Below are 24,844 nucleotides of genomic sequence, written 5' to 3'. Positions count from 1 at the left end.
CATCTTGTCATCAGCCTTGACAGTGGTTGGTGTGGAAGTCTGATAGTAGCTGGCATTAACATGACTATATACAATAATACACACAATACAAAGGGAAGTCATGTAAGTATTGTCACTTGATGTAGTGATGAATTGTTTTACAACTATGGACAGATTGTTCACTTTATGCTTTGTTTCTTACGTGGATGAGTGGTTTGTTGTCTGAGGGTATGAGAGAACTGTCCTGTTAGCTGTAATGCTATCATTCGTAGGGATCACTAGGCCACAGTGTTGAATGGATGTTTTTAACGACACACTGTTGACTTATTAAACCAATAAGTCTAATGTGGCTTCCTCTGTTTTTACTTTACTTCTTACAAGAAGTGTACAGGCTGTCCTGCTCAACCAGGAGTTCACATTTAGCAGCAGTGCTCAGGCAGGGAAACAGTTCAGCAGTGCAAGTTTGCTATAATTTACTTTTTCTGAAATATATGTCTGTGGGCACTGTTCATAAATCAAGACAATGTGATATGATATAATTTAATATACTAAATGCTAACGGTTGATTTAATTGGACGATGTGTACACCTGATAAGAAGGAAAGGCAAACACAGATGGAGCCACTTTGGATTTGTTTTGTTTTTTTGTTGCTTCAAGATGGCGGCGCTAGCAGCGCTAACCGCGGCTCTCTCTCTCTTGTGTTTTTATGCGTATGTTTCGGGGTTACTGTAATTTTTAAGTGTGCTGACGCTAGCACATACAACGTATGATCGCTCACTGCTACCTTTGTTAGGTAAGCAGCAGAAAAACTACAGAGAGGACTTTAACACCGGACTCACACCAGAGATACTCCGACCACCAGAGCTACGCGGAGTAAGCTCACCGCAGCGAGGCGCTACAGACGCGGCAGAGACTCCCGGCAAACATGACAAGGATGTGGTGCAGGACTGAAAGTGAGACTGAACGCAGACCCGTTCAAACAGCCGCCACCGAGTCTCATTCAGGCTAACTCCAGACCTCTTACTAACAAGATGGATGAGCTCAGAGCAGGAGGAGAGTCCCCATCGTCTCATTAATCCCCTTGAAACTGGAACTGTGACTGCACGTTTACACAATTGGAAAAGCTGCTCTACCACAGGTATTTATGTGTATTTAGTTATTTTACAGTGTCTTTAGTAAAGATATAAATTGCAGGCTCAAGCTGTTTCAAGCTTGCAGTTCCAAACTTTCATTTCTTTCAAATATGTGCGTTTTTTTAACATTATGAGAGAAGCCAAAATGTCATTGTACCCCGTGTATAATGACAATAAATGTAATTCACCACTCCCCCCTCCACACACACACACACACACACACACACACACTGCCTGTTCACATAGATGTTGCTTCAAACACTGACTGGTCTGAGGCTAACATGAGAATTCTTTTAATCGAAGATGGCAGAAACGTGTGAATATAATTGAGTTTACTTTAATCCTGCTTCACTCACAGTATTAAACTCCTTGTTGTCTTTTAGATGGATAATCCATCTTTTAATTATGCAAACAAGAGACTGTGTTTCATTTCCCTTTCAAGCTAAGATAGTGATAACATCTGTAACATCTGCTCATAGTGAAATTACTTCTGTTTCTCAAAATGTAACACTGTGTGTTTAAGAACTGATTCTTCTATAAGAACCAGGAACACTTTATATGTCCCTAGAGCAGGGGTGGGCAATTTTTTTTTTTGCGAGGGCCACATAGACTTCCATAAGAAAACCAAAGGGCCACATTTTTTCATAAATAATAATTATTATTTATGAAAAAATTTGGCCCTTTGGTTTTGGCTAGATGCTGTGCCAGTGGACTAGCCTAACTTTATAAATATGCTCCTGTTACATTTTCATCACGTTATTTACTGGTTACTCCTCTGTCCTCTCTGTTGTGTGTGTCCATGTCTACTCTTGAGTGTGTGCTGGTTGTATGTTGAAACACACATGCAGTGCAGAGCAGCACAGATGATGTGAAGATATTTTTACAGAAGAAAACCATTGGAGTTAAAGTAAAAGTTAAAGTAGCAAATCCCAGAGTTCTGAAAGTCGGGAGATCTGTGCTTTTTAAGATCAGATGATGATGAAATATGTCGACTGGCAGCACCGCGGTAACATCTGAATGTGGCGTAGAGTTTCTGTGTGCTTTACCATACATTTCGGCAGAGTCGTGCAGCATTTTTAATCAGAATCAGAATCAGAAATACTTTATTGATCCCAGGGGGAAATTGCTTTCGTTCCAGGTGCTCCATGTATACTCAAAAAAGACAGAAATACAAATAAGGTAAAGTAGTGAGCGTAAAATAAAAAATATAAAATAAAACCTAATAAATTCTAAACATTAATATACATTCAAGTCAAATCCTGGCAAGTGAAGACTAAAGTCATACATAATACAACTTAAAGTGTACACAGCGTGACCATGTCTCTCCAGAGAGTAGATGGGATTACGCAGTACAGCAGCATGGAAGAGACAAGGAGGGTTGGAAAGACGTTACCGGTAATGCTGTGCTCAACAGCTGACTTTTGCTGCCTTTGTTTAATATTGTGTGCATGGTCCGCGGGCCGTGCTTTGCCCAGGTCTGCCCTAGAGAAAGACTTAGTAGAGAAAATATTAAATTAATTTCAAGAAGTTTTATCCTTGAAGTTAGCACAAGAGGACCTGTGTACTTGTCAACCAGTTAGATTAGAATATTTTGGACATCAAAGGTGGTGCCAGTTTAAAAGTTGACAAATGTCCATTCATATGCAAACAACGTCAAACAAAGTGTTGGTCGGCTGTGTTTTTTGAACTGAAGGTGCTCGGGCAAAGGTCAGATGTTCATCAAAGTCATTGACCTGTGAGAGTCACTGATATTCCTGCTGAATCTCTGCAGACTGGTCTGTGCAGTGCCTCATCCTATGTATGTGTACGTCACAGTTTAGTTTTAGTGCCGATATGACTTTGCTTCCGGTGATTTACTTTCATTTGTGTTGTTTTTCATTGTATAGTGGAAAGTCAGTGGTGACATTTATCATTGTTGAATGATGTTGTTGAATATATGGCATTGATAGTGTGATGCTTTTATTGTGGAATGGCTTATATTATAAATATGTCATCTTTGGAGCTTAATTTATTATTATAAATAATATAAAAACATGCAAACCCATGTGATTTTCTCTAGATAAAATATGATCTACAAAACTGACCACAACTAGTAGAATCATTTTGTCCAAAAGATTTATTTACTTTTGGCTTATTTAGACATATAGATCTTTCTTTTACATGTCCATGATGCGCCTCATGCTCATCCACCTCATGCCGCTGTATCCCATGTCCCTGAAGCTCCTGTACTCTCCAGGCCTCAGGTACATCATCCTGCCTCTGTAGTGGGGCTGCTCGTACATCAGCCAGTGGCCGTCCATCACGTTGCAGGACATGCAGTCGTTCATGCGGTAACGGTCCATGATGTTGTCGCAGTCGTCCATCAGCTCGTACATCTGACCACCGAAGTTCTCCCTCTCATAGATCCTCATCCTGTAGGATCCTCTGTACTGTAGAATAAACATCAGGGTATGGTTGATTAAAACCCTCATTACTGTTTATAGATTTATTTAAAAGACTTTGAATTTGTAACCTACCATGGGGATCATACGGCAGGACCTGATGCAGTCCCTCATGCCCATCATGCTCATGTAGTCGGCGTACTCGCCCCTCCTCATGAAGTACTGGTTTCCCATGTAGTTGGGGCGGTCGTAGACCATGAAGCAGCCGCTCTCCACCCTGCAGGAGTGGCACCTGCTCAGGTAGGAGGACATGTCAGAGCAGTCGCTCATGCACTCATAGGAGCGACCCTGGAAGTTCCTGTCCTCGTAGAAGATGATCTGAAAAAAAGAACGATGTTAGAATAAGTCTAAAAAATAATCCAGAAGATCAAAACTAAGGTGAATGTGCTTACCCTGCCCATGGTGTCAGTAGTGTTGTTAGTTCCTCAGAGAACTGCACAGCTGCTAGACTGATGCTGGTCCTGTTTTAACGGTTACTTTTATACCTGCCCAAATGCACAGAATCTGTGGCGCCCATTGTTCAAAGCCCTGACCCAGCAACATGGTATAGAGGCCTATAGAGTGCGGAGAGGCATTTGTCACATTTCTATGTGACTGGATCCCCTAGAAGACTTTAGAATTGATTTTTCTATAGGGAAGTAAATAGAATGAGAATTTGTTTGAAGTCACAATACACTGTAATAGACAATAGACATTTTTACACATTTCAGAACACAATGTATGGCGCTCTGATCAGTCAGTGGACAATGAGCATCCTTTTGTGTGAAAACAATAGTCTGCTATGCCAGTATATAATGCACATCTTGTTTGTAGAGACATGTACCATATATGGTAAACATTAAAATAGCTGAAAAGCAGTTGACTGTTTTATTTGATAAATTATGTGAGCTTGGCTAACCCCCTTAATCTACTGATTGCTCACTTCAAGCACCCCATAAACACACTGTGAATTGGTTGGATAATGACTGTGTGTACCAGAGTTATATATATGCAGTACAAAATATTAGACAAAATTTAAATGTACAGTTTAAGTATGTTTATCAGAATACAGGGACGTCGCATTCACTTTTAAACTTGAAAGTAGCTTAGCTGAATCTCTGTAGCTATCTAGGTAGCAGTGCTAACAGGCTGATCTGCAGTCACCTAGCAGTTCAGCTAAGTGGGAAGTAGGGAGTGCGTTGTACAGTGTCATTTTTTTTACACAATTTTCCCTTTTTTCGGTGTGTATTTCTTCTTTGGGAACTTTTATTATGGATAAATTGTGCTTACTAACTTCCTGTAAATGTGCACACGTTTTGTCAGCTGGTGCTCCATTCTGCTGAGGGAAGGAAGGTTTATACGACTATTCCAGCTGGGAGCAATGCTGCTGTCTCTTGTCATCTTCTTACTGTGTAAGTAAGAGTAATATTGTGTAACATGCTTGTTGACAGGCCTGATGCTAGGCTAAGGCCCACCTTTACTCTGCTCCTTGTGATGCATTTAGAGACCTGGTCATGGATAACTGCTGTACTGGTTTTGTGGAGTTTCTGGTGTGTGTGTCCAGATTGTCGAGAAATTAACAGCTAACAATATGATGTATGCCAGATTCATAATGATTAGATAAATTGACCTGACCTCACTAATATTCCTGTTAATCTCTGCAGACTGATTTGTGCAGTGGCTTATCATATGTATTCCATAATTTTATACTTCACAGTTTCTAGTTTCTAGTTTTATTGACAAAATGCAGTCGTTCATCAGCTCAATGATGTCAATGATGTTGTCGCATTCGTCCATCAGCTCGTACATTAGCTAATTTACAAAAAGCGTGCTAACTGCTCTGTGCTTTAGCATTATTAGAAACCACTTTGTCAAACACATTTGATCACATTGCTAGTAATAATGGTGAGCAAAGCTAAGCTGTTGATAACATAGGTTTATTTTTCATTGTTGTTACATTGTGGGCTTTGCTGCAAATGTAGTACAATATACATTTAATATGGAGTGTGTTCAATTTTCTGCACTGCATAGTGGAGCTTAGACTTTTAAAAAAGACATTTAGCTACTACTTAGTACTAACTAACTACTACATAGTCAAGTATCCTGCATCCTTTTTGTGCAGAGCACCATAACACCATGGCAGCAAGGTAGAAACCACATAACGGCAATTCAGTGTAGTGGCTTAGCAACAGCCAGGAACACCTAGCCACTTTTTATAGAGAGCATATCAACTTTCTATGGAATAATTTATACACTTAAACTCAAGTGTGCCACTGTGATAAAATAAATAAACAAAATGTCTGTTACAAAGCTGTCCGTTAAATAATTGTGAATTTATGTGGGTGTATATTCTAGAAAATATGGAATTTGTTGTGGATGTGGTACCTGTTGTGTTATTATTTTTCAAAATTGTAAAATTTCAAGCATCTTGCTGTGATTTTAATAGTGGACATAAGCTTTTTACTAATGAATTTATACGCCACGACACCAGAAATTAGAAAGTCATATCATTTATTAATGTCATAATGCACAATTAGCACATGTCCATGATGCGCCTCATGCTCATCCACCTCATGCCGCTGTATCCCATCTGGCTGAAGCTCCTGTACTCTCCGGGCCTCAGGTACATCATCCTGCCTCTGTAGTGGGGCTGCTCGTACATCAGCCAGTGGCCGTCCATCACGTTGCAGGACATGCAGTCATTCATGCGGTAACGGTCCATGATGTTGTCGCAGTCGTCCATCAGCTCGTGCATCTGACCACCGAAGTTCTCCCTCTCATAGATCCTCATCCTGTAGGATCCTCTGTACTGTTTGGGGAGAATGAACAGTATTTAATTTCCTGCTTCATGGAGGTTGTACTTAAAATAAGAGACAATGGCATGTTTACACCTACCATGGGGATCATACGGCAAGACCTGATGCCACCGCTCCATCCCATCATGCTCATGTAGTCGGAGTACTCGCCCCTCCTCATGAACCACTGGTTGCCCATGTAGTTGGCACGGTCGTAGACCATGAAGCAGCCGCTCTCCACCCTGCAGGAGTGGCACCTGCTCAGGTAGGAGGACATGTCAGCGCAGTCGCTCATGCACTCATAGGAGCGACCCTGGAAGTTCCTGTCCTCGTAGAAGATGATCTGAAAAAGAGTGATCAGTGAGTGGTTACACACATCTCAAATGTGTGATTACTGATGCAGTTACTATGAATGTTTCCTACCTTGCCCATGGTGACTGCGGTGGTTTGTCAGATCTCACAGAGAACTGTATTGAACTGATACTCTGCCTGTCTGAACAAGTTACATTTATACCTGGTCAGACAAAGACCATTTGCCCCTCCATTGTCCAAAGCCCTGACCCAGCAACTTACTATAGAAGCCTATAGAGTTTTGAGTTGCTACCCGAATGCCAATAGGGATACAGCCTCTGAACAGAATATTCCTTTTACAGTGTATTTGTATAAAATTGTTTAGGAGTTTATTTGCTTTTATAAGAGTGTGTAATGAACTGTATGAAAATTGTCACTGGAAACTTCACAGTGAAATCATTTCTATTAATAAACAAAAGCCACAATTTATAATATTTAAAACCAACCAGCTAAATATTCAGGAGGCATTTGTGACATTAAGGTAAATTAGGTATAGTATATTAATATATATTTAGACTTAGTATAGTTTCTCTCACACATACAAAAAGAAAAACATTTTTTGTTCACTTTTTTTACATTTTTTTTCCACATCATTCCACGGCATTCCACAACTGAGCCAAGAGTTACATTATTGCATCCTTTGTAATAACTACAATCTTAAGATTAAGATTAAGAAACCTTTGTTTTTCCCACAATGGGGAAATTGCATCTGATGATACCAGGTACTAAGGTTTATGTATGTATGTATTTATTTAATTCAGAATGATATAGTTTATGTAAGCCGCCCAGTATGTATGTACTAGGGGTGGGACGGTTCAGGAAAAAAATCCGAACCATTCGGTACACGTGTTTCGGTTTGGGGCGCGTGTTCTGATTGGTTCTGGACATGCGCATCAAGTAATACAGGGAGGCTTTTTTACCACAGCATAGAGACGAGTGTTGCCTTGACTTGGCGTCTCTCTTGCTACATTTCGTGGCTTTCCAAACTGTTTTTTAAACAAAGGCAACTAGTGACTTCTCTAGTGACTTTTGGAGACTGATGTGAAAACACGTATCATTCTGCAGTCAGGCTACTCTCCTCGACGAGCAGCAGCCGTGAGCTCCTCCCCCGCCTCAACGCACTCACAGCCGGTCAGTCTCTGTAGCTTCACGCAGCAGATTCAGCTGCAGGCAGAGCAGAGAGACCCACAGCGCTCTGCGTTAAATCGTGCGCAAAGCTGCCGCTGGTCCCGTCAGTGCTCACAGAGCGGGATGTAAATAGCATACTTCAATAGCAAAAATAAAAATAAAAATAAAACCGCGGACATCAGTACTGTTAGCATTGCATAGCTTAACGTAGTCATAGAGTTCAGTCTATCCAACTAGCATGTCGTTCTCTGTCCGACGGTGGGAGTATGTGCGCACACGTGTCTGTGTTTGTGTCTGTGTGTGTGTGTCTGTGTGTACACGCATCGTGCCTCTGTGCGCAGACAGCAGCGGTGAATTGTAAACGCACAACCATGCAGAGACAGAAATGACATGCTGCCGTGCAAATAAGATAAATAACATGAGCTGTTTAGTTTGTTTAATAAAAGAACAAGGTGTTCCTGTTCTATAGGAAAGGTTCTCTTAAATGGCTTCTGTTATGATCTGGTGCTATATAGAAATTAAAAATAAATGAAATTGACTTAACCTGATATCATGATAGGGGAAACACTGAATTGATTCTTAAATATGGTGAATGTTGGATAATTAGGATATATTTTATGCTCATCTATGTTATTTCCAAAGTGTTAAAAGTAGAAAAAAAACTCAACATTGTAAACCAAACCAAACCAAAAACCGTGACCTCAGAACCGTGATACGAACCGAACCGTGGATTTAGTGAACCGTTCCACCCCTAGTATGTACAAGGTATAGGTTCCCTCAATAAAATGCTTGGCTTTTTTGGATGTTTGCAGAAAGAATAGGTTTATGTTATGTAGACATTTTGTCCAGCAGGATAAATAAATAACATTTTTGTTATTTTTAAAGCATAAATATAATTGTCAGAGCTATTTTGTGACACTGTAAATGAACTATTACACAGGGACATAACTACGTCATCACTCTGTTTTGATGCACTATGTACAGTTTTACAAACCACTACTACCTCCACTCATCTGTGCAATACCTGTTAATATGTATACTCTTTTTTATTCTATTGTGTATTTAATAGGTAGTTTATTTTATTATGTATTTAGCTTTTCTTATCTTATTTTATGCTTTCTGTATCTGCTGTTGCAAAAACAAAATTTCCCCATTGTGGGACAAATAAAGGTTTTTTTAATCTTAACTGCTCTTACCTCTACCATAGTACAAACACCCTGGTGATGTTTAATTCTCTAAGATATGAAGGCAAATTTTCACACTATATAGTCAGTTGTAGTGTTTTAATTCAGTGTTTGCTCATTCATTCAGTGTTTGCTCATACCTTCTCATTTCTTTTTCTTGTCTTTTCCTAGTTTGATCTCAACTAGGATTAACCGTTCAGCCTTTGTTCAGGTTGCGCTATTTCTTTAAATTCACAAATATGTATAAACATCAAAGGCCTCCGCAGCAAGTTCAGACAGGATTTGACATTTTTTTTATTAAATATTTGTCAGAAGTGGCATAATACAATCTTGGGTTTTATAAACAAAGACCTTTGACAACCAAATGTATCATTTATCATTTTTGAGTGTGAGCATTTGACTGTTTAACATGCTATGTCTCAGTGATCTCTGTCCTCTTTCTTTGTCTTTGTTGCTTCTGTCAAACTATTGACACAGTTTTATTCTCATCATTCTGTCTTGCTCTAGTTTACTATTGAAATCGTCATTGATCTCCATTTACACTCAACATTTCTGACTAGAACTGCTGGTTGTATGTTAGGGTGCTTTGACGGTCCTTTTGAACTGAACTTTAGTTTTTCCAGTCTTGGTGCAGTTCATTCCATCTGTTGTATAATAATTGCACTTGGGTGCTGACTAACACCAGCTGACCATAACTCTCCCAAAAAGGCTCTCTTGTCTGAATCATCTGGTAAACTCTGGTGCAGTCCTCCTCATGAGAAAGCACTCAAAACCAAAACAGGACCAAACGCTAAGAACTAGCTGGTACCAAGTCACAATATGGGTTTCCTATTGCCTGTGCAGCTTAGCTTTATTCATGCTCCACCTCTTTGCCTGTATTTGGAGTATAGGGGGACTATAACAATGCCAACACAACAGTCAAGATCTCATATAACTGTTCAGAAACTAATGATTTTTTTCAGAGTTTTGCAGATCAAAACTCAAATCAAGAATACATTTGGTACAATACGATGGTATATTTTATAGAGCTGTCATTGCAGGAAGGTCTGTTCAACATCATGTTTGTAAAACCGAATACATTTGTTATTATAGAATGCAATATTTAATCAATATGTCTTATTAAATTGAAAAAGGACCTTTTAAAACAAATTGTACGAATTCAGTGTTTTATTTTCTATCATTATCCAGTTAAGACTTTCACATAGGCGGATGCTCATCTCTCATCTCCACTCATATCTCCTCCAGTAAAACATAGAATAGAAGAATGGGTTATTTTATTCAGTCGATGTTTAGCAGGAGTCCATGATGCGCCTCATGCTCATCCACCTCATGCCGCCGTATCCCATCTCCCTGAAGCTCCTGTACTCTCCAGGCCTCAGGTACATCATCCTGCCTCTGTAGTGGGGCTGGTCGTACATCAGCCAGTGGCCGTCCATCACGTTGCAGGACATGCAGTCGTTCATGCGGTAGCGGTCCATGATGTTGTCGCAGTCGTCCATCAGCTCGTGCATCTTCCCACCGAAGTTCTCCCTCTCATAGATCCTCATCCTGTAGGATCCTTTGTACTGTAATGTGAAAAACAGGCCAGATGATGTTATAATAGTGTCGCGCTGTCTTCGTCACCTTGCATTGTAGATAGTAGTTACATCACTGTTACCATGGGGATCATACGGCAGGATCTGATGCAGTCAGACATTCCCATCATGCTCATGTAGTCAGCGTACTCGCCCCTCCTCATGAAGTACTGGTTTCCCATGTAGTTGGGGCGGTCGTAGACCATGAAGCAGCCGCTCTCCACCCTGCAGGAGTGACACCTGCTCAGGTAGGAGGTCAGCTCAGGGCAGTCGCTGCTGGTCTCATAATGACGACCCTGGAAGTTCCTTTCCTCGTAGAAGATGATCTGAAAATCAAACAGTAACTCATTAGAACCAGTTTTTGATAAATTGAAACTAAAGAGGAGCTTTTAGTTTTATTCCACAAATGGGTTATGTCATCATATATCTACCTTGCCCATGTTGATAATCTTCTGGTCGCTCTTCAGATTGAGCTGTGGCTGTTGTGTATTCCTGTCTGGTGGTAACTGTTACTTTTATACTTGCTCAACATGGAAATGTACGCTGGGCTTCTATTGTTCAAAGCCCTGACCCAGCAACATGCCATAGAAGCCTACTGAGCAGTCAGGGTGCTAAAGGGTTATTATCCAGCACCGTACCACTCTAGGGGAAACGCAAGTACGGTATTGATGCAGTATTGTTGTGGAAATAAATAGAAGCTTCCCACCGTAATATGACATCATCTCTATATTCCAGTCAAGTTAATATTTGTCCTTAAACAATTATCAAAATATCAGATGTACATCAGATATTGTATATTTATATGAGAAAATAATATAATTGAATATGTATAGCACTAGGAATTGATGCATTATGTTGTGTTTGAAAACATATGATTACATCAGGAGGGATTTAGCTGAGTGCATGACTTTATCATTGATAGCATTTGAATGTGTATATTTGTTTACTATAAAGCCACTGCATTTGTCAGCTCATAGTGTTTGCCCCTTGGTTCATTCCAAGCGTCCACTGCTTCACCTTAAACTATGTAAGAAGTCTACACTGCTTATTGGATGGACTGGTCTACTACAAGGAACAAAATATAAAAACACAAGCAGGGTCCTCTTTACTGCGCTTTACGTCATGTAATTCATTTATTCTTTTCACCAGGAGGACCACACTAGAGTTCCTCCAATGATTTGGAGTGAGGCCATCTCTTCTTGGGGTGTCACTTTTAGCATGACAACTAGACAACTAGAGTTTGGTTCGTCATAGACTGTAAAAAAATATTAACAAAGTCTCTGTCATGCCATCCAAATTTCTGAAGAGACATTTTGAGAACTGTGTGAGAGAGAGACTAAATGCATCTCAATGTAAAGTGCTTTGAGTGCCCAGCAGGAAAGCGCTATATAAGACCAATGCATTGTTATTATTATTATTATTATTATTATTATTATTACTGACACCATTTTTTGTGCCAGGTTGTATATGCTGAAAGTGTAGACATTTGTAGAGACTGACTCACTTTTGGAGCCATCCCTCAAATGCAGCTGTGGGAGCCATTTCTTATAGTATGGGTTCATTCCTGAACAGACACTTGCCTTTTTAGACTGTTGCATGCTGGTGTGGGGTTGACCTGTGAGTCTATTATACTCTCACTTCTGGTGAAGCAGGGGATCAGAGCCCAGTTGACTCTTCTCAGCCCTCATTCTGCACATATTTTGTGAGAATATGGCTGTGTGAAGGCCACATGATGATTTTCTTGGTTGACTCCAAGTCAGGTACAATGTGTGATTAATTGTTCTTATAAATACTACCTGAGCAGATGCCTGCAGCTGTCAATCCTTATGACTGGCAGTATGACCTGTGGTTGGTTTATGTGATAAGGCAACCAGCCACCAGGGGGTGATTGAGATATTTTGGCTTCACGTAGGATGCTCATAGTAAGCTACTGTATAAATATATGGTACTGCATCTGACCTCACTGAGCCCCATTCAGTTTTAATTTTCTGTACTCAGCACATGCAGTGCTGGAAACTTCCCTGGTTTTCTTTCACTAAAATCATGAATGCATTAGAGAGTTTTCTAGAAATGTTCACATAGTTTCACTGCTGCAGTTTTCATCATTTTAATGCCCTTTGCACTATATGACAGAAGTCTGTGGAGACAGTCGGATGCTGATAATTTATGTCGTTTTCCCTCAAACAGTTTTTTTAAAGGAAACTCAAACACAAGATAAACTGATCAATCCTTTATAGATATGAACCATTTATTTATATTTATCAATTACATTAACACAAATCTAACAGGATTCCATGATGCGCCTGATGGATCCGATCCTCATGTCCATGGGGCCCATTCCCATGTCTCTCATGCTCCTGTACTCTCCAGGCCTCAAGTAGAGCATCCTGCCTCTGTACTGGGCCTGCTCATACATCAGCCAGTGGCCGTCCATCACATTAGCAGACAGGCAGTCAGACATGTGGTAACGATCCTGGATGGAGCCGCAGTCGTCCATCAGCTCGTTCATCTGACCACCAAAGTTCTCCTTCTCATAGATCCTCATCCTGAATGGACCTCTGTACTGTGAGATGACAAGATTATTGTTTTCTTTTCAATGATGTAATTCCATCAGATCTTTTCAAAAGTGCACAAAATTTAAAAGAAACTGGCCACTTGTTTGGATGAGAGGTATCACTTTCACAGCAGTCAGATCCAGCATACAGGGAAATCATCTGCATGGAGGCCTGAGCCATTAGAGGTAGGTACCAAGACTGTTTAGCACTTATTTTAATCTACTGCAGGAATGTTCGCTCTGTATTTGGTAATGTTTTATCACCGCAATAGTTTCATCAAAACATGTAACAGATACAAATCGAGTTGTTTATTCCGGAGTCCCTAGCTTGGTTAGCATTAACACTTCTTTTGAGGCTACTTTAAGTATGTGTAGTCAATATGTTACCCTGCTATGTTTGCACTCTCTAATGTTTGCTGCATCTTTGTTCTCTCTCTCTTTCATCCTTTCTGTCCTCTAAACCCTTCTTCTCTTTCTCTACCCAGCTCCCTGGTAAAAGGGAGTTTTTTTTTCTTGCCACTGTCTGCTTGCTCAGGGTTCAGGGTTTGGGTTTCTGTAAACCACCTAGAGACAATTTTGATACTTAAAGGGTGCTATACAATTGAATTTTATCAAAGCTAATAAAAACCATGTTAAAATACCATGTTGGCAATAGCAATGATTTTAGGCCGCGGTAGAAATATTAGCTAATTTTCCTGCAGTGGCCCAGGAATTATTTAAAATAATGTTTATCATTATTTACCAGCTGCAACTGGCCCTTTGTGAAAATGTATGCAATTTTTTTTTTTACATAAAATTCAGTGTGAGGATGAAGCACCATACCATGGGGATCATGCGGCAGGAGCGGATGCAGTCGCTCATGCTCATTCCCATCAGCCGCTGGTTGTCAGGGTACTCTCCCCTCCTCACCAGCATCTGGTGGCCCATGAAGTTGGCGCGCTCATAGACCATGAAGCAGCCGCTCTCCACCCTGCAGGAGTTACATCTGCTCAGGTAGGAGGTGAGCTCAGCACAGTCACTGCTGGTTTCATAAGAGCGACCCTGGAAGTTCCTGTCCTCGTAAAAGATGATCTGAAACAAAAAAACAATTAAATAAATATTCAATATTTACTGCTATTAATTAGAAATTAAAACCTATAATGCTCTCTTACTCTCCCCATCTCTGTGTTTTCAATCCCCGTTCAACCCTGAATTCACTGGTAGTTTGCCCAACCAAACTCTCTGTCACTTTTATACCCATCATGATGGTTAAATGATCTATGGAGCCATTGTTTTAAATATCTTACTCAGCAGCGAAGCGTACAGGGCTATAATGTTTGTTAAATCGCTCTGTAAATGGTTATTATTCCAGAGTGTATGCATCTGGTGCAGTGCCAACCACAGTGGCTCTCCTATGTGGAACAGGTGGGGAACAGCAGCCGCTGCTGCAGCAGCTGGGACTCTTTGTCCTGTCAGAGTTACTCAACAGTTCATATACTGAGTATATAAAAGTACATAGTTTTACTATTAGTTTTTATGACTGGTTATGTCCCTGAAGAGATGTGTGTGCACAAATGTCCAACATAATTACGCACAAAAATCGAAGGCTGCTAAAAAACATTCGGTCAAGTTCTGTATTTTAGCATACACGTGTATATGATTTCAGGCATCTCCACCACATTTGGGTGGTAATATTTAACTGACTAACAGCTTCACAGATGAAAGGTTTTATTTGATGGATTCAAAAACTAAAACTAGTTCTGGTTTAAACACCGTGTAGAATGTAAATGATTGCAATATTTCTAGGCCTGGGAAATGACCACTGTGTACATATCTGCACCTCACACATAATGTCTATTGTTCAGGTCGTGTCACCCTGTTAGCTTCGTGGCATTTGCTCTGTAAAATGTACTCAACTTCATGTGTGTATTTTAAGCCAAGCCATGATCTCTACCTAAACCTAATCTGGTCTTTAAACACATAAACCAAACCAGGTGTTTTTATTGCCTAATCCCGACTGCAAGTCAAATCTAAACAAGTGACAATAGCAAAGGTCAATACGTACTTATCTAAAATAACACAGCTGTACAATGACATGAAGTCTGCAGCAGAGTTATAACCACCATTCACCCCTCACCCTCTGGGAATGAATATGTTACACTCAAATATATATAGTTAGGTTATCACTCAGTATTCTTGGTATGTATCAGTATTTATTATATAGATCTTCAAATACATTTTTTAAAACTATATTTACATGCAGCAACTGTGATATTATGTGTTTACACTAACTTTTTGTAGACATGGCAAATAAATTAAATTATATATAAATGCTATATAGTGAGCAGTGTATTCAAATAGGACAGTTCTTTCTTTCTTCCTCTAATAAGATCTTAACATGTGTGTGAGAGAAAGAGAGAGAGATATTTAAAGGATGGTCACAGAGAGCAAACAAATATAATGAAGTTTTAAAATCAAAGAGATTTTAGTAGTACTGGGTTTCACATTTTTTGACGTTTAACCATGAAATGATTATGGCACCCTTTTTTTTCCAAAAGTCCAAAGTGCTGCAGAACAATGTTGGCTTTTAACATGTGGGAACTTGTGGGGAAGTCAAGTTTTATTTAGGTCTAAATGCATTTAAACCTTTGTTTTGTATCTAAACATATTTTTTTTAGCAGGAGTTTGTAAACTCAAGTTGTAAATCTGATATAAAATTTCAGACCAAACTGAGTGTATGAAATCCTAACAGACATTAAAACAACCCATCTTTTTGATATGAGGTGACAAGACGACAGAGTGGTGTTTGATTCATTTTATTCACAGCACATTGTTTCACTCAGCTTCAGCAGGAATCCATTATACGCCTTGTGGAACTGAGCCTCATGCCGCTGTGTCCCACGTCCCTGAAGCTCCTGTACTCTCCAGGCCTCAGGTATATCATCCTGCCTCTGTAGTGGGGCTGCTCGTACATCAGCCAGTGGCCATCCATCACGTTGCAGGACATGCAGTCGGACATGCGGTAGCGGTCCATGATGTTGTCGCAGTCGTCCATCAGCTCGTTCATCTGACCACCGAAGTTCTCCCTCTCATAGATCCTCATCCTGTAAGAGCCACGGTGCTGCAGAGAAGAACAGAGCTGAGCTGAGAATACTGTTAAGAATAAAATCTACACTTGTTTAGCACATTAAAACATTAAAAAAGCAGGCTAATAAAATAATGTTTACCTGAGGGATTAGACGGCAGGATCGGATGGAATCACTCATGCCAAAAGACTTGTAGTCGGCGTACTCGCCCCTTCTCAGGAAGTACTGGTTCCCCATGTAGTTGGGGCGGTCGTAGACCATAAAACAGCCGGTCTCCACCCTGCAGGAGTGGCACCTGCTCAGGTAGGAGGACATGTCGGAGCAGTCGCTCATGCACTCATAGGAGCGACCCTGGAAGTTCCTGTCCTCATAAAAGATGATCTGTAGAGAAGAAGATAAACAAACTTGCCAAAACTGCACAAAATGTCCAGCCTAAAACCCTCTGTCCTTAATTTACTTTTCACTTTGTGTTTCTGTAGATTAAATGGATTGTCTCCTGGCGTACTCTACATACCTTGCCCATGTTTGATGTTCTGTGGTTGTGGGAATCTGTCCAACAACCTGTGGCTGCCAGGCGGCTTTTATACCTTATACGCACTGTAAGCGGGTTTTGTTATTTAAATTATCTGGAAGCTGATGAATAAGCAGCTATGCCATCGCTGTTAATTTCATTTGTGCTATCATGAGCCAGAACAAAGGGAGGGGAAGTGGGTGGAAGACGAGGCAGGAGAGGAGGGAGAAGGACAGAGCGGCAGTTTTTGTTATTCTCAGACCGGAGGAGAGAAAATCTGGTTTTGAACTGATGATGTGATTTGATTTGTTGTGCTTTGTGTGGGTGTGCCACTAGTTCAGACCACTGATGTCTTAAGAGTCAATTATCACATCATTATCTCACGCCATGTCAACACATATTAACCTTCTAAACATGACAAATGTCTTGCAGGTTTGACTATATGCTTTTCAAAGAAATTACCAAATATAATGCTTCACAGCTATAAATTTTGAACTGTCCAGAGGCCCTTGATGCAGTTAAGTCAGAAAACCTAACAAAATTTCATTTTAAAGTATTTTATTAAACTATTTTTATTCCACAACACTGTTAAAAATTCCCCCAAAATTAAAATTTTGCTCTAACAGCATTCTGTAAAAACAAAATATTCTGCACTCCTCGGCACCATTAGAAATCCATGATTGTCTCTCCAGTTGGAGGCAGAGTACAATGAAGAACTGGTATGCAGAGGCTGTAAAAATGCAACTAGTTAAATATGAACACGTGTGCTTTTTTCCACTATTGGTAACACCTTTGTAGAAAAAAATAATGTACATACTGGTTCCAATTTATATGATTTTTGTAAAATGTTTTCATAGTTGCACAATCACATACTACTGTTAGCCATGATTTCTGGCTTTTACGGTGTTGCAGTGAATAGAGGCCACATTGACTAAACACTGAAACTTTTTTTGTAAATCTAACCTTATTAAATTAAGTACAATCATTTCTGTATTTCTGTTGTTACACCAGTGTAAAGTCAAATATTATCGTAGTCAGTAGTCATATGCAGTTTTGTTCACATGCACCAGGATGCAATAAACCAGTGGATAAGCAGACATCTGTGCTGACAAAAGAATGACAAAATTTTTGTCACCCAGATGCAAAAATACCTTTATTGGAAATAAAGCGTTATTTTAGCTGAAATTATGATTGATTTAATATCAAAGGAAGAAAGCTTCCCTTCTCTTACACAGTGCCTCTGAATCTAGTGCAGTGAACAATGGGGATGAGACCAAATTGGCACAAAAATGATGGAGATGGACAGACAACAGTACTGCAGACCCAGCTGAAAGATGCTGAGGTTTTTTCTGAAGTTGAACTTAATGAAGATGAATGGCCATATTTAAGGGCCCACTTAAGGCAGCGGATTTAGTGTGCAGTGTGTCATCTCAGAGAGCAGTGCGAGCATGTACAGGTGGTTGAGCGATACTTAAACCATTGTATTGGTATCTGAAAAGATGTTTTCACAGTATAGAAAGAGGCTTTGTGAAAGGAGAATCAGTCCTTATAGACCTCTATGTGAAGATTCACATCAGGGTATGCGTCTTACATCTTTGACCTGTGGCTTTTAAATGTGAGCAAAAGGGAAATCAAACCGTTTTGCTGATATGCAAATCAGGCTAATTTAGGTGACAAAGGCTTCCCCTCGTTTGCACATTCTGCTTCTCAATATAAACCACAGCACAGATGCAGCTAGATGGGAGGGAAGCAACATGGAAGGTAAGGAGCCAACGCTGGCCCTGCAGGTGATCAGGCTCCCTCAGTGCATGCAACAAGAAATTTGTTCCAGACTGTGTTCTTCAAAGATAAGAACTTCTGGGGGGTGAAGCCACGAATGCAGTGCTGACATTCCTCACATGAGCTCCTATCTGAGCTGCTGCTGCTCCAAGGTGTAGTGCAGCTACTGGATGCTGTCTGAGCAGCCCAGGTACACAGGCTACCAGTACATCCTGAGAATACCCTGATAAGCAGCATTAGATGCAGTTCAAAAACTGAGCTTACCAGCAGTCGTACAGCAGTCTGTACGAAGTCAACCAAACCAAACCAAGTCAGATTTTGGGTTAATTTTAGGCAAACTCTGGCCAAATACCACAAAGTGCTCCAACCAGGCAGTAATCAGTCTAAGACTAACAGACAAAAAGCAGAGATAAAAGGCTCATGATTTGGCAGCAGAGTGCTTTATGCCTGTGACTATGCACATCAATTATTGAAAGAAACTAGGAAAACAGCCAAGAAGAACATTTGTAGATGTGATCCAGAGCTTTGATTTGCTCATGTCTCATGACTAAGATGTACAGAAAGTCCTGGAATATCCGCTTCACTGACAAGCAGGATTTTGGAGGTCAGGTGATGTAGAGCCTGTCTGTGTTCAAAGCCTTCACATTCCATTAGTGACTGATGCACAGTGATGGACAGCTCATGGATCACCTACAAGCAGCACAACTAATGTGGGCACTGGTACTTTCTGGAATGTACCCTAACTACATGGAGTGAGATGATGGCTCACCAGTTTCTAGCTCCTTCCGCATGATCAACAAGTTCTGCATGTTTTTCTACAAGCTAAAAAGGCATTGGACCCCCCTCTCCCCCCAATCATCTGCCTTTCTATCAGCACTCTAATAAAAAAACATTATCCAAAACAGTGATGTCTGTCTAGTGTTTAATTCACACAATACCTCATTGACATTTAAATCAGTGAACATCTAATAACATCATTGATCTAAACTTAAACTTAAATTTAGAAACCACATCCCTTATTTTTCGCTTCAGATGTTTAAAAAATAATTTTGTTTAACCATTTTTGTAATATGAGGGAAGGTTTGCAGATGAACTGCCATGTTGCCCAGAAGTGTTTTTTGCTAATAATTATTGTAGGATTTTACTTAAGAAAGTGGCTCAGTAGAAATGTGCAAGTTGCAGAAGATGCACATTGATATAATGAAACTTTATTACTATACATTTATAATGGACTAATCTGGCAGTATCCTCTCAGCCTGATGTAGTTCTGGTATATCCACTACTCTGAAGACTGGTTTTGAAGCTCAGTGAGCTCTGCCCATTGCTATCCTCTCAGCATCTAAGTCCACCTAACTCCTGGTTAATCCAAATGTGGGCAAAGCAGCCGTAACCCTTTAATTCTGCATAAGTCCTAATCATTGACTGAGGTTTTTCATAGGTTGATTTGTGTCTGCACGAGAGGCTCCAACCTTAATTTTAAACACAGATTAAGTCCACCTAAACTTCCAAATCCAGACAAACGGGTAGAACATGAATAGAGTTAAGGTGGGCTTGTGGTGACAGAAGCAGATTGCTCATGGTTTGATCCGATCGGCAACCCCTTCAGCAGCCAGCCTCAAATGGCCACTTCAGGAACTGCAGTTATTTTGGCAGGTAGAGCTTGAAGTCTCTACTGATCTAAATATTTACTATTATCATCTCTGCATTTTAATATGTCTAGAAGCAGACGTTTTATTCCAGCGCAGTGAAAAATGAACTTTGAACTGATTATTTATAAAGTTTGCAGTTTCCATTAAAGCTTTACATAAACAAAAGATTTATTTTGGTTGGACTGACTGGTTCAGATTCTTGGCACTGCTAAACAACCATTGTGTACGAAAAGGCAATTCAGTGAGTAAGAACAATGGGGAGACTCTAGATGAATATTTGAATTGTAAGAACGGTTACATGCACTGCTAACCCTGCAGTTAGTTTTTTTGTCCCTGGCATGTATAAAGAGTTGTGCATCAGTTCCTGGTTGTAGTTTTTTAAGCTGCACTGATGGCGAAGGTGAAATAAATACTGACTAATAAATCAGATGTTTTTTTTTTTTTTTGAGTAACTCATTTTTAATTCTTTTCTTTTCAGATTGTGTTCTTTGAGGACCAGGACTTTCAGGGGAAGTCCTATGAATGTAAGGGCGACTCCGTTGACCTTCATGGGTACATCCGGCGTTGTAACTCTCTGAAGGTAGATGGCGGCTGGTGGGTTCTGTATGAGCGGGACAACTTCACCGGGTACCAGTACATCATCGGTCCAGGGGAGTACAATGAATATAGACGTTGGATGGGCTTCAATGACTGCGTCAGATCCTGCAGGATTATCAAAAATGTAAGTCTCCAACAGCACCAACAACAACATGAAATCCATCACACATTAAGCTGATTCCTCTGCTTTCAGGCCAAAGGGCCCTACAAGCTGAGGCTGTTTGACCGGCCCAACTTTGGCGGCCAGTCCCTGGAGCTGACGGAGAACATGAAGTCAGTCCAGGAGAAATGGGTCCGAGTTGAGGTGCAGTCCTGCAAAGTACTGGAGGGGTCCTGGGTGTTTTTCGAACATCCAAACTTCTGCGGTCGCCAGTACCTGCTGGAGAAAGGAGACTACAGACACCACTCAGAGTGGGGAGCTCTGAAAGCCACTGTGGGCTCCATCAGAAGAATCCTGCAGCTGTGACACAGTTTCTCATGATTTAATGCAATAAAAACCTTTTGTTCTTTCAGTCTGTGAAACTTAATCTTTATTTATTTTGGCTATAAACATGTGACCACAGCTGCTTCTCAGGTCAGTTTATTAATAACTTAGTGGCTATTTAGTGGTCAAAACAATGGTGTGAAACAACGCAGCTCAGAGCAACCACACTGCTATAAATCCAATTTTTATCAACAATATGAAGCTCGGTTGTTATTTAGGGAGGAGATGAGTCACCTACATAAATAAATGACTTTTCTATGGTGGAATATTTGGGTAATAAAAATAGACATCAGAGGGAAAAATTACACATAAGAAACAATGATGCTGTAAATTTACGAGGTCGAAAACTTCTAAGTTGCACATACAAGAAAAAACTATAACATTATACAAGGACATACTAATGATTTAAGCCCAGAATAAGCACATTATCATCAACATCAACACTTTGAAGAGATGAAATGCAGATTTGAATGATTTTTTGTGCATCAGAAACTACAAAGAAATGGACCCATGCAACAATACGAAGAATATCTAATATATAGGTTTTTTCCTTCTGTTTCTTCTGCGAAATTAGGAGTTTGTCAGAAAATTAAAAGAGGGAAAAGTTTGTGGACTTTTTTTTAGAATTTTGACTTCTGAAAAGTTGTTGATTAGTAATATTTAGCAATGCTATATTCAACTCTACTCTCAAAATTCTCACATATTACATAAACATGTATAAAAACGTACTTTAAAAAGAATTTTGAATTACAAAATATTTCTTTTATTTCCAGGTACCCAATTTTCGCTCACTTGTAAACACATCCAGTAGCTAATGTAAGCACTGAATAATCAGCGAGGCCTTTCATCAGCTGACCCCTGAGGTGTGGATGCAGATGGGGGGTGGAGTCTGATTTCACTTGTTAAAGCCTGACATACAGTGTGGCCACTAGCCAACTCCACAGCCAGCCTCAGAAGCAGCTGCACACAGGAGACAGTTTGATCAGATCAATAAATGTGTTTCTGGAATCAGGCGTTGACAGATGAAAAGGTCAGCCAGCATTACAGTAAACAGCTTTAAAACAATTGCAGCATCAGCCGCTATGCACGGATAAATGCTGAGCTAATTAAAATCACAATGATGCCCCCCCGACAGTGTGTTTTCACCGTGCCCTCATACACTGTATATATAAATCTGATCCAGGCCATGTTGTGTGTGTATGAGGTTCAGTAATCAAACTGTGATCAAAAATTGGAGTGAGGCCCAAATATGGACCGCATGGGAAAGGTAGGCGGCACAAGTTCCAGAGCACTTTTAGCATTCAGCACCCATTGAACACTGTTATCTTCTTCCAGATCGTGTTTTATGAAGACAGAAACTTCCAGGGTCGCCTGTATGAGTGCAGCGCTGACTGTCCTGAACTCAACGCACACTTCAGCCACTGTAACTCGGTCCGAGTGGAGAACGGCGCCTGGGTCCTGTACGAGAGACCCAACTACCTGGGCCACCAGTACATCCTGACCAGAGGGGAGTACCCAGACTACCAGCGCTGGATGGGCTTCAATGACAGCATCAGGTCTTGTCGGATCATAAGAAATGTAAGTTCATGGAAGATCTGAGGTAGGTCATAGAAGGAACAGGTAGCTACACCAGAACTCTGATCTCCAAGTAAGCCTGGCCAAACACACCTTCTCCCCTCATGGAAACTTCAAAAGCCTCAACCAAACACACATGGTTCTGAAACAGTTTTCACAGCCTGAGTGGACAATTCCTTATGTCTCATTCAGCAGTGAGAAAAATCCTATGGTTACCATAGCTATGAAATGTGAATAGTGTTAGTACTCACTGGGTAGAATTACCCAGGTGTACCAGAAACAAATAGCTGAGGACAAGCTAAAAATGGCAACAAGGCAGCATGGCACATTAGGTGCACATTAAAGCAACCATGGCTTTACTGTCACATTTATGATGCATCTGTGTTTCCGGGTTTTAAAGGAAAGATTTTATCTGTGGATTTCTAGCCCATTCTTTTTCAGCAAACCTTTCAAGCACCTCCAGATGTAATGGTCTCCTGGCATGGACCCTGGTCTTGAGTAGACTTTTCAAACAAATTTAATCCAGGGCTTTGTACAAGGCAGTAAATAACATTTATTTTGCTCTTCTGGTGGTGGTTTTTCACTTAAAGAAGATGCTGTTCTATGATGGCAGAGAAAACAACGATGAAGACTCCGTTTTGTCCCTAGCATATTCTGTCTGGTTTGCAGTGACTGTCTGCTCTGACACTACTTGTCCAGACTGTACTAAATCATTCACTAGTGTCTTGGCAGTTGTTCTAAGCCCTTTAAACACATCGATCACTAGTTTTCTTTCTAAAACCTTCAAACTTTTTTGCTTCCTACCTCTTTTAGTCTGCACTGTTTCAACTTCTTGATAATACCTCTCACAGCAGGTCTTGAAACTTGGAAGCATTGTTCTTCTTTGCCTATGAAGGAGAACAATGATGCAGCAAGATATTAATCATCACTTTTAAGTACAGTTCAAACGGTTACAGGGTTACTCAGCTACAGAAAATTATTGCATAACAGTGATCTGTATTTTGGCTACACAAAGGACAGTTAGGAAGGAGGCTAGGTATATTGACCCTGGTAGGGTTTGGCTTGTGTGAAAAAATATCTGCACAGTAAAGTAATGAAGTCTTTTTCAAGTGGAAATACTGTGGTAGAAAATGTTGTGTTAAAATGTCTTAGCTCTATTAAACACGATTGCCTCATCATTAATGTTATTTTTCTTCATACATCGCTCACTTTATCCATGTTTCAGACCTCCGGTGCATTCAGGCTCCGTGTTTATGAGCGTCCAGACTTCAGTGGTCAGATGTTGGAGTGCACTGAGGATGTGAACAACCTGCACGAACGTTGGAACCTGCGAGAGATTCAATCTGCACAAGTGCAGGACGGCGCATGGGTCTTCTACGAACTTCCCAACTTCCGTGGCCGTCAGTACCTGCTGGAGAGAGGAGAGTATCGCCGCTACATCGAGTGGGCCGCCATGAACCCTAACGTGGGCTCTTTCCGCCGTGTCCGCGAAATGTAGTCTCTCCATGTTGTTCTCATGTTAAATAAAAATGGTGAGCTCAGTATGTTGTAGCTTTGTTAACAAGAAAATAACAGCCAGTCCACAAATAAACAGCAGCTTAAAGGAGAAGCCTACCACAGCCCACCATTTATGTGAGTTTATCTGAAGATGAAGTTAATGCAACAGAATAACAGAAAAATGAAATATTATAACAAAAAAAGAGAAGATTCCTTTTTAAATATCTACTTTAGTTTCCCTATATTGACCTCAGGAAAATACTTTAAACACTCCTGCAGATGTACAGTGTGTCATATTAACACACAACACACTGCTTTGAATTCATCTGATGTTAATCGTAGATTGAGGCCTGTTGTGCAAAAACTTCAAACTTCAGCTAAGTATCTATCATCATCCTTTTTTAATAGTGCTGTGCCTCAGTTAAATAAATCATGTAACTTCATGCTGCATGCCAGCCTTGCAGATAATACTAGTTTCTATGTGTGATGAAGCAGAGCCATGTTCAATGACACCTGTATTTGGAAAAAAAAGGAGTTAGGTGGACTCAGGCGCTGCCAACATGGCGTCT

At 40.3% G+C, this 24,844-nt stretch overlaps 7 protein-coding genes across 7 annotated transcripts; 2 read left to right on the top strand and 5 right to left on the bottom strand.

The window, feature by feature from the left end:
* Positions 1-3,268: 3,268 nt before the first annotated feature.
* LOC114453822 (gamma-crystallin M3-like) lies at positions 3,269-3,969 on the bottom strand. Its single transcript, XM_028433727.1, has 3 exons — positions 3,946-3,969; positions 3,629-3,871; positions 3,269-3,541 (listed from the first exon to the last, which is right to left on the bottom strand). The coding sequence occupies exons 1-3, from the start codon at positions 3,952-3,954 to the stop codon at positions 3,269-3,271; spliced, it is 525 nt and encodes a 174-aa protein (XP_028289528.1). The 5' UTR covers positions 3,955-3,969.
* Positions 3,970-6,065: 2,096 nt separating this feature from the next.
* LOC114453823 (gamma-crystallin M3-like) lies at positions 6,066-6,768 on the bottom strand. The gene is made up of 3 exons (XM_028433728.1): positions 6,751-6,768; positions 6,428-6,670; positions 6,066-6,341 (listed from the first exon to the last, which is right to left on the bottom strand). Exons 1-3 carry the CDS (start codon positions 6,757-6,759, stop codon positions 6,066-6,068), a joined length of 528 nt encoding a protein of 175 aa, XP_028289529.1. The 5' UTR covers positions 6,760-6,768.
* A 3,511-nt stretch (positions 6,769-10,279) lies between these two features.
* LOC114453817 (gamma-crystallin M3-like) lies at positions 10,280-11,004 on the bottom strand. The gene is made up of 3 exons (XM_028433722.1): positions 10,996-11,004; positions 10,648-10,890; positions 10,280-10,555 (listed from the first exon to the last, which is right to left on the bottom strand). The coding sequence occupies exons 1-3, from the start codon at positions 11,002-11,004 to the stop codon at positions 10,280-10,282; spliced, it is 528 nt and encodes a 175-aa protein (XP_028289523.1).
* A 1,841-nt stretch (positions 11,005-12,845) lies between these two features.
* LOC114453812 (gamma-crystallin M3-like) lies at positions 12,846-14,278 on the bottom strand. The gene is made up of 3 exons (XM_028433717.1): positions 14,270-14,278; positions 13,941-14,189; positions 12,846-13,127 (listed from the first exon to the last, which is right to left on the bottom strand). The coding sequence occupies exons 1-3, from the start codon at positions 14,276-14,278 to the stop codon at positions 12,846-12,848; spliced, it is 540 nt and encodes a 179-aa protein (XP_028289518.1).
* Positions 14,279-15,942: 1,664 nt separating this feature from the next.
* On the bottom strand, positions 15,943-16,706 carry LOC114453818 (gamma-crystallin M3-like). Its single transcript, XM_028433723.1, has 3 exons — positions 16,698-16,706; positions 16,325-16,564; positions 15,943-16,218 (listed from the first exon to the last, which is right to left on the bottom strand). Exons 1-3 carry the CDS (start codon positions 16,704-16,706, stop codon positions 15,943-15,945), a joined length of 525 nt encoding a protein of 174 aa, XP_028289524.1.
* Positions 16,707-20,092: 3,386 nt separating this feature from the next.
* Positions 20,093-21,185, top strand: crygs4 (crystallin, gamma S4). Its single transcript, XM_028433718.1, has 3 exons — positions 20,093-20,113; positions 20,601-20,843; positions 20,913-21,185. Exons 1-3 carry the CDS (start codon positions 20,093-20,095, stop codon positions 21,183-21,185), a joined length of 537 nt encoding a protein of 178 aa, XP_028289519.1.
* A 1,255-nt stretch (positions 21,186-22,440) lies between these two features.
* Positions 22,441-24,276, top strand: LOC114453821 (gamma-crystallin B-like). The gene is made up of 3 exons (XM_028433726.1): positions 22,441-22,470; positions 22,539-22,781; positions 24,004-24,276. Exons 1-3 carry the CDS (start codon positions 22,453-22,455, stop codon positions 24,274-24,276), a joined length of 534 nt encoding a protein of 177 aa, XP_028289527.1. The 5' UTR covers positions 22,441-22,452.
* Positions 24,277-24,844: the final 568 nt, after the last annotated feature.

This window comes from Parambassis ranga, chromosome 21, assembly GCF_900634625.1.
Source record: "Parambassis ranga chromosome 21, fParRan2.1, whole genome shotgun sequence".
Lineage (NCBI taxonomy): Eukaryota > Metazoa > Chordata > Actinopteri > Ambassidae > Parambassis > Parambassis ranga.
This window is presented reverse-complemented; position numbering and strand designations above follow the sequence as displayed.

Bases quoted from the DNA above. Each gene is read 5' to 3' on its own strand.
- LOC114453822 (XM_028433727.1), bottom strand. The intron at 3,542-3,628 runs GTAGGTTACAAA...TTTATTCTACAG, and splicing joins CCTGCCGTATGATCCCCATG to TACAGAGGATCCTACAGGAT.
- LOC114453823 (XM_028433728.1), bottom strand. The intron at 6,342-6,427 runs GTAGGTGTAAAC...CTCCCCAAACAG, and splicing joins CTTGCCGTATGATCCCCATG to TACAGAGGATCCTACAGGAT.
- LOC114453817 (XM_028433722.1), bottom strand. The intron at 10,556-10,647 runs GTAACAGTGATG...TTCACATTACAG, and splicing joins CCTGCCGTATGATCCCCATG to TACAAAGGATCCTACAGGAT.
- LOC114453812 (XM_028433717.1), bottom strand. The intron at 13,128-13,940 runs GTATGGTGCTTC...GTCATCTCACAG, and splicing joins CCTGCCGCATGATCCCCATG to TACAGAGGTCCATTCAGGAT.
- LOC114453818 (XM_028433723.1), bottom strand. The intron at 16,219-16,324 runs GTAAACATTATT...TCTTCTCTGCAG, and splicing joins CCTGCCGTCTAATCCCTCAG to CACCGTGGCTCTTACAGGAT.
- crygs4 (XM_028433718.1), top strand. From the start codon at position 20,093: ATGGCCACTTCAGGAACTGCA. The intron at 20,114-20,600 runs GTTATTTTGGCA...TTTTCTTTTCAG, and splicing joins TGGCCACTTCAGGAACTGCA to ATTGTGTTCTTTGAGGACCA. The intron at 20,844-20,912 runs GTAAGTCTCCAA...CTCTGCTTTCAG, and splicing joins CCTGCAGGATTATCAAAAAT to GCCAAAGGGCCCTACAAGCT.
- LOC114453821 (XM_028433726.1), top strand. The intron at 22,782-24,003 runs GTAAGTTCATGG...TCCATGTTTCAG, and splicing joins CTTGTCGGATCATAAGAAAT to ACCTCCGGTGCATTCAGGCT.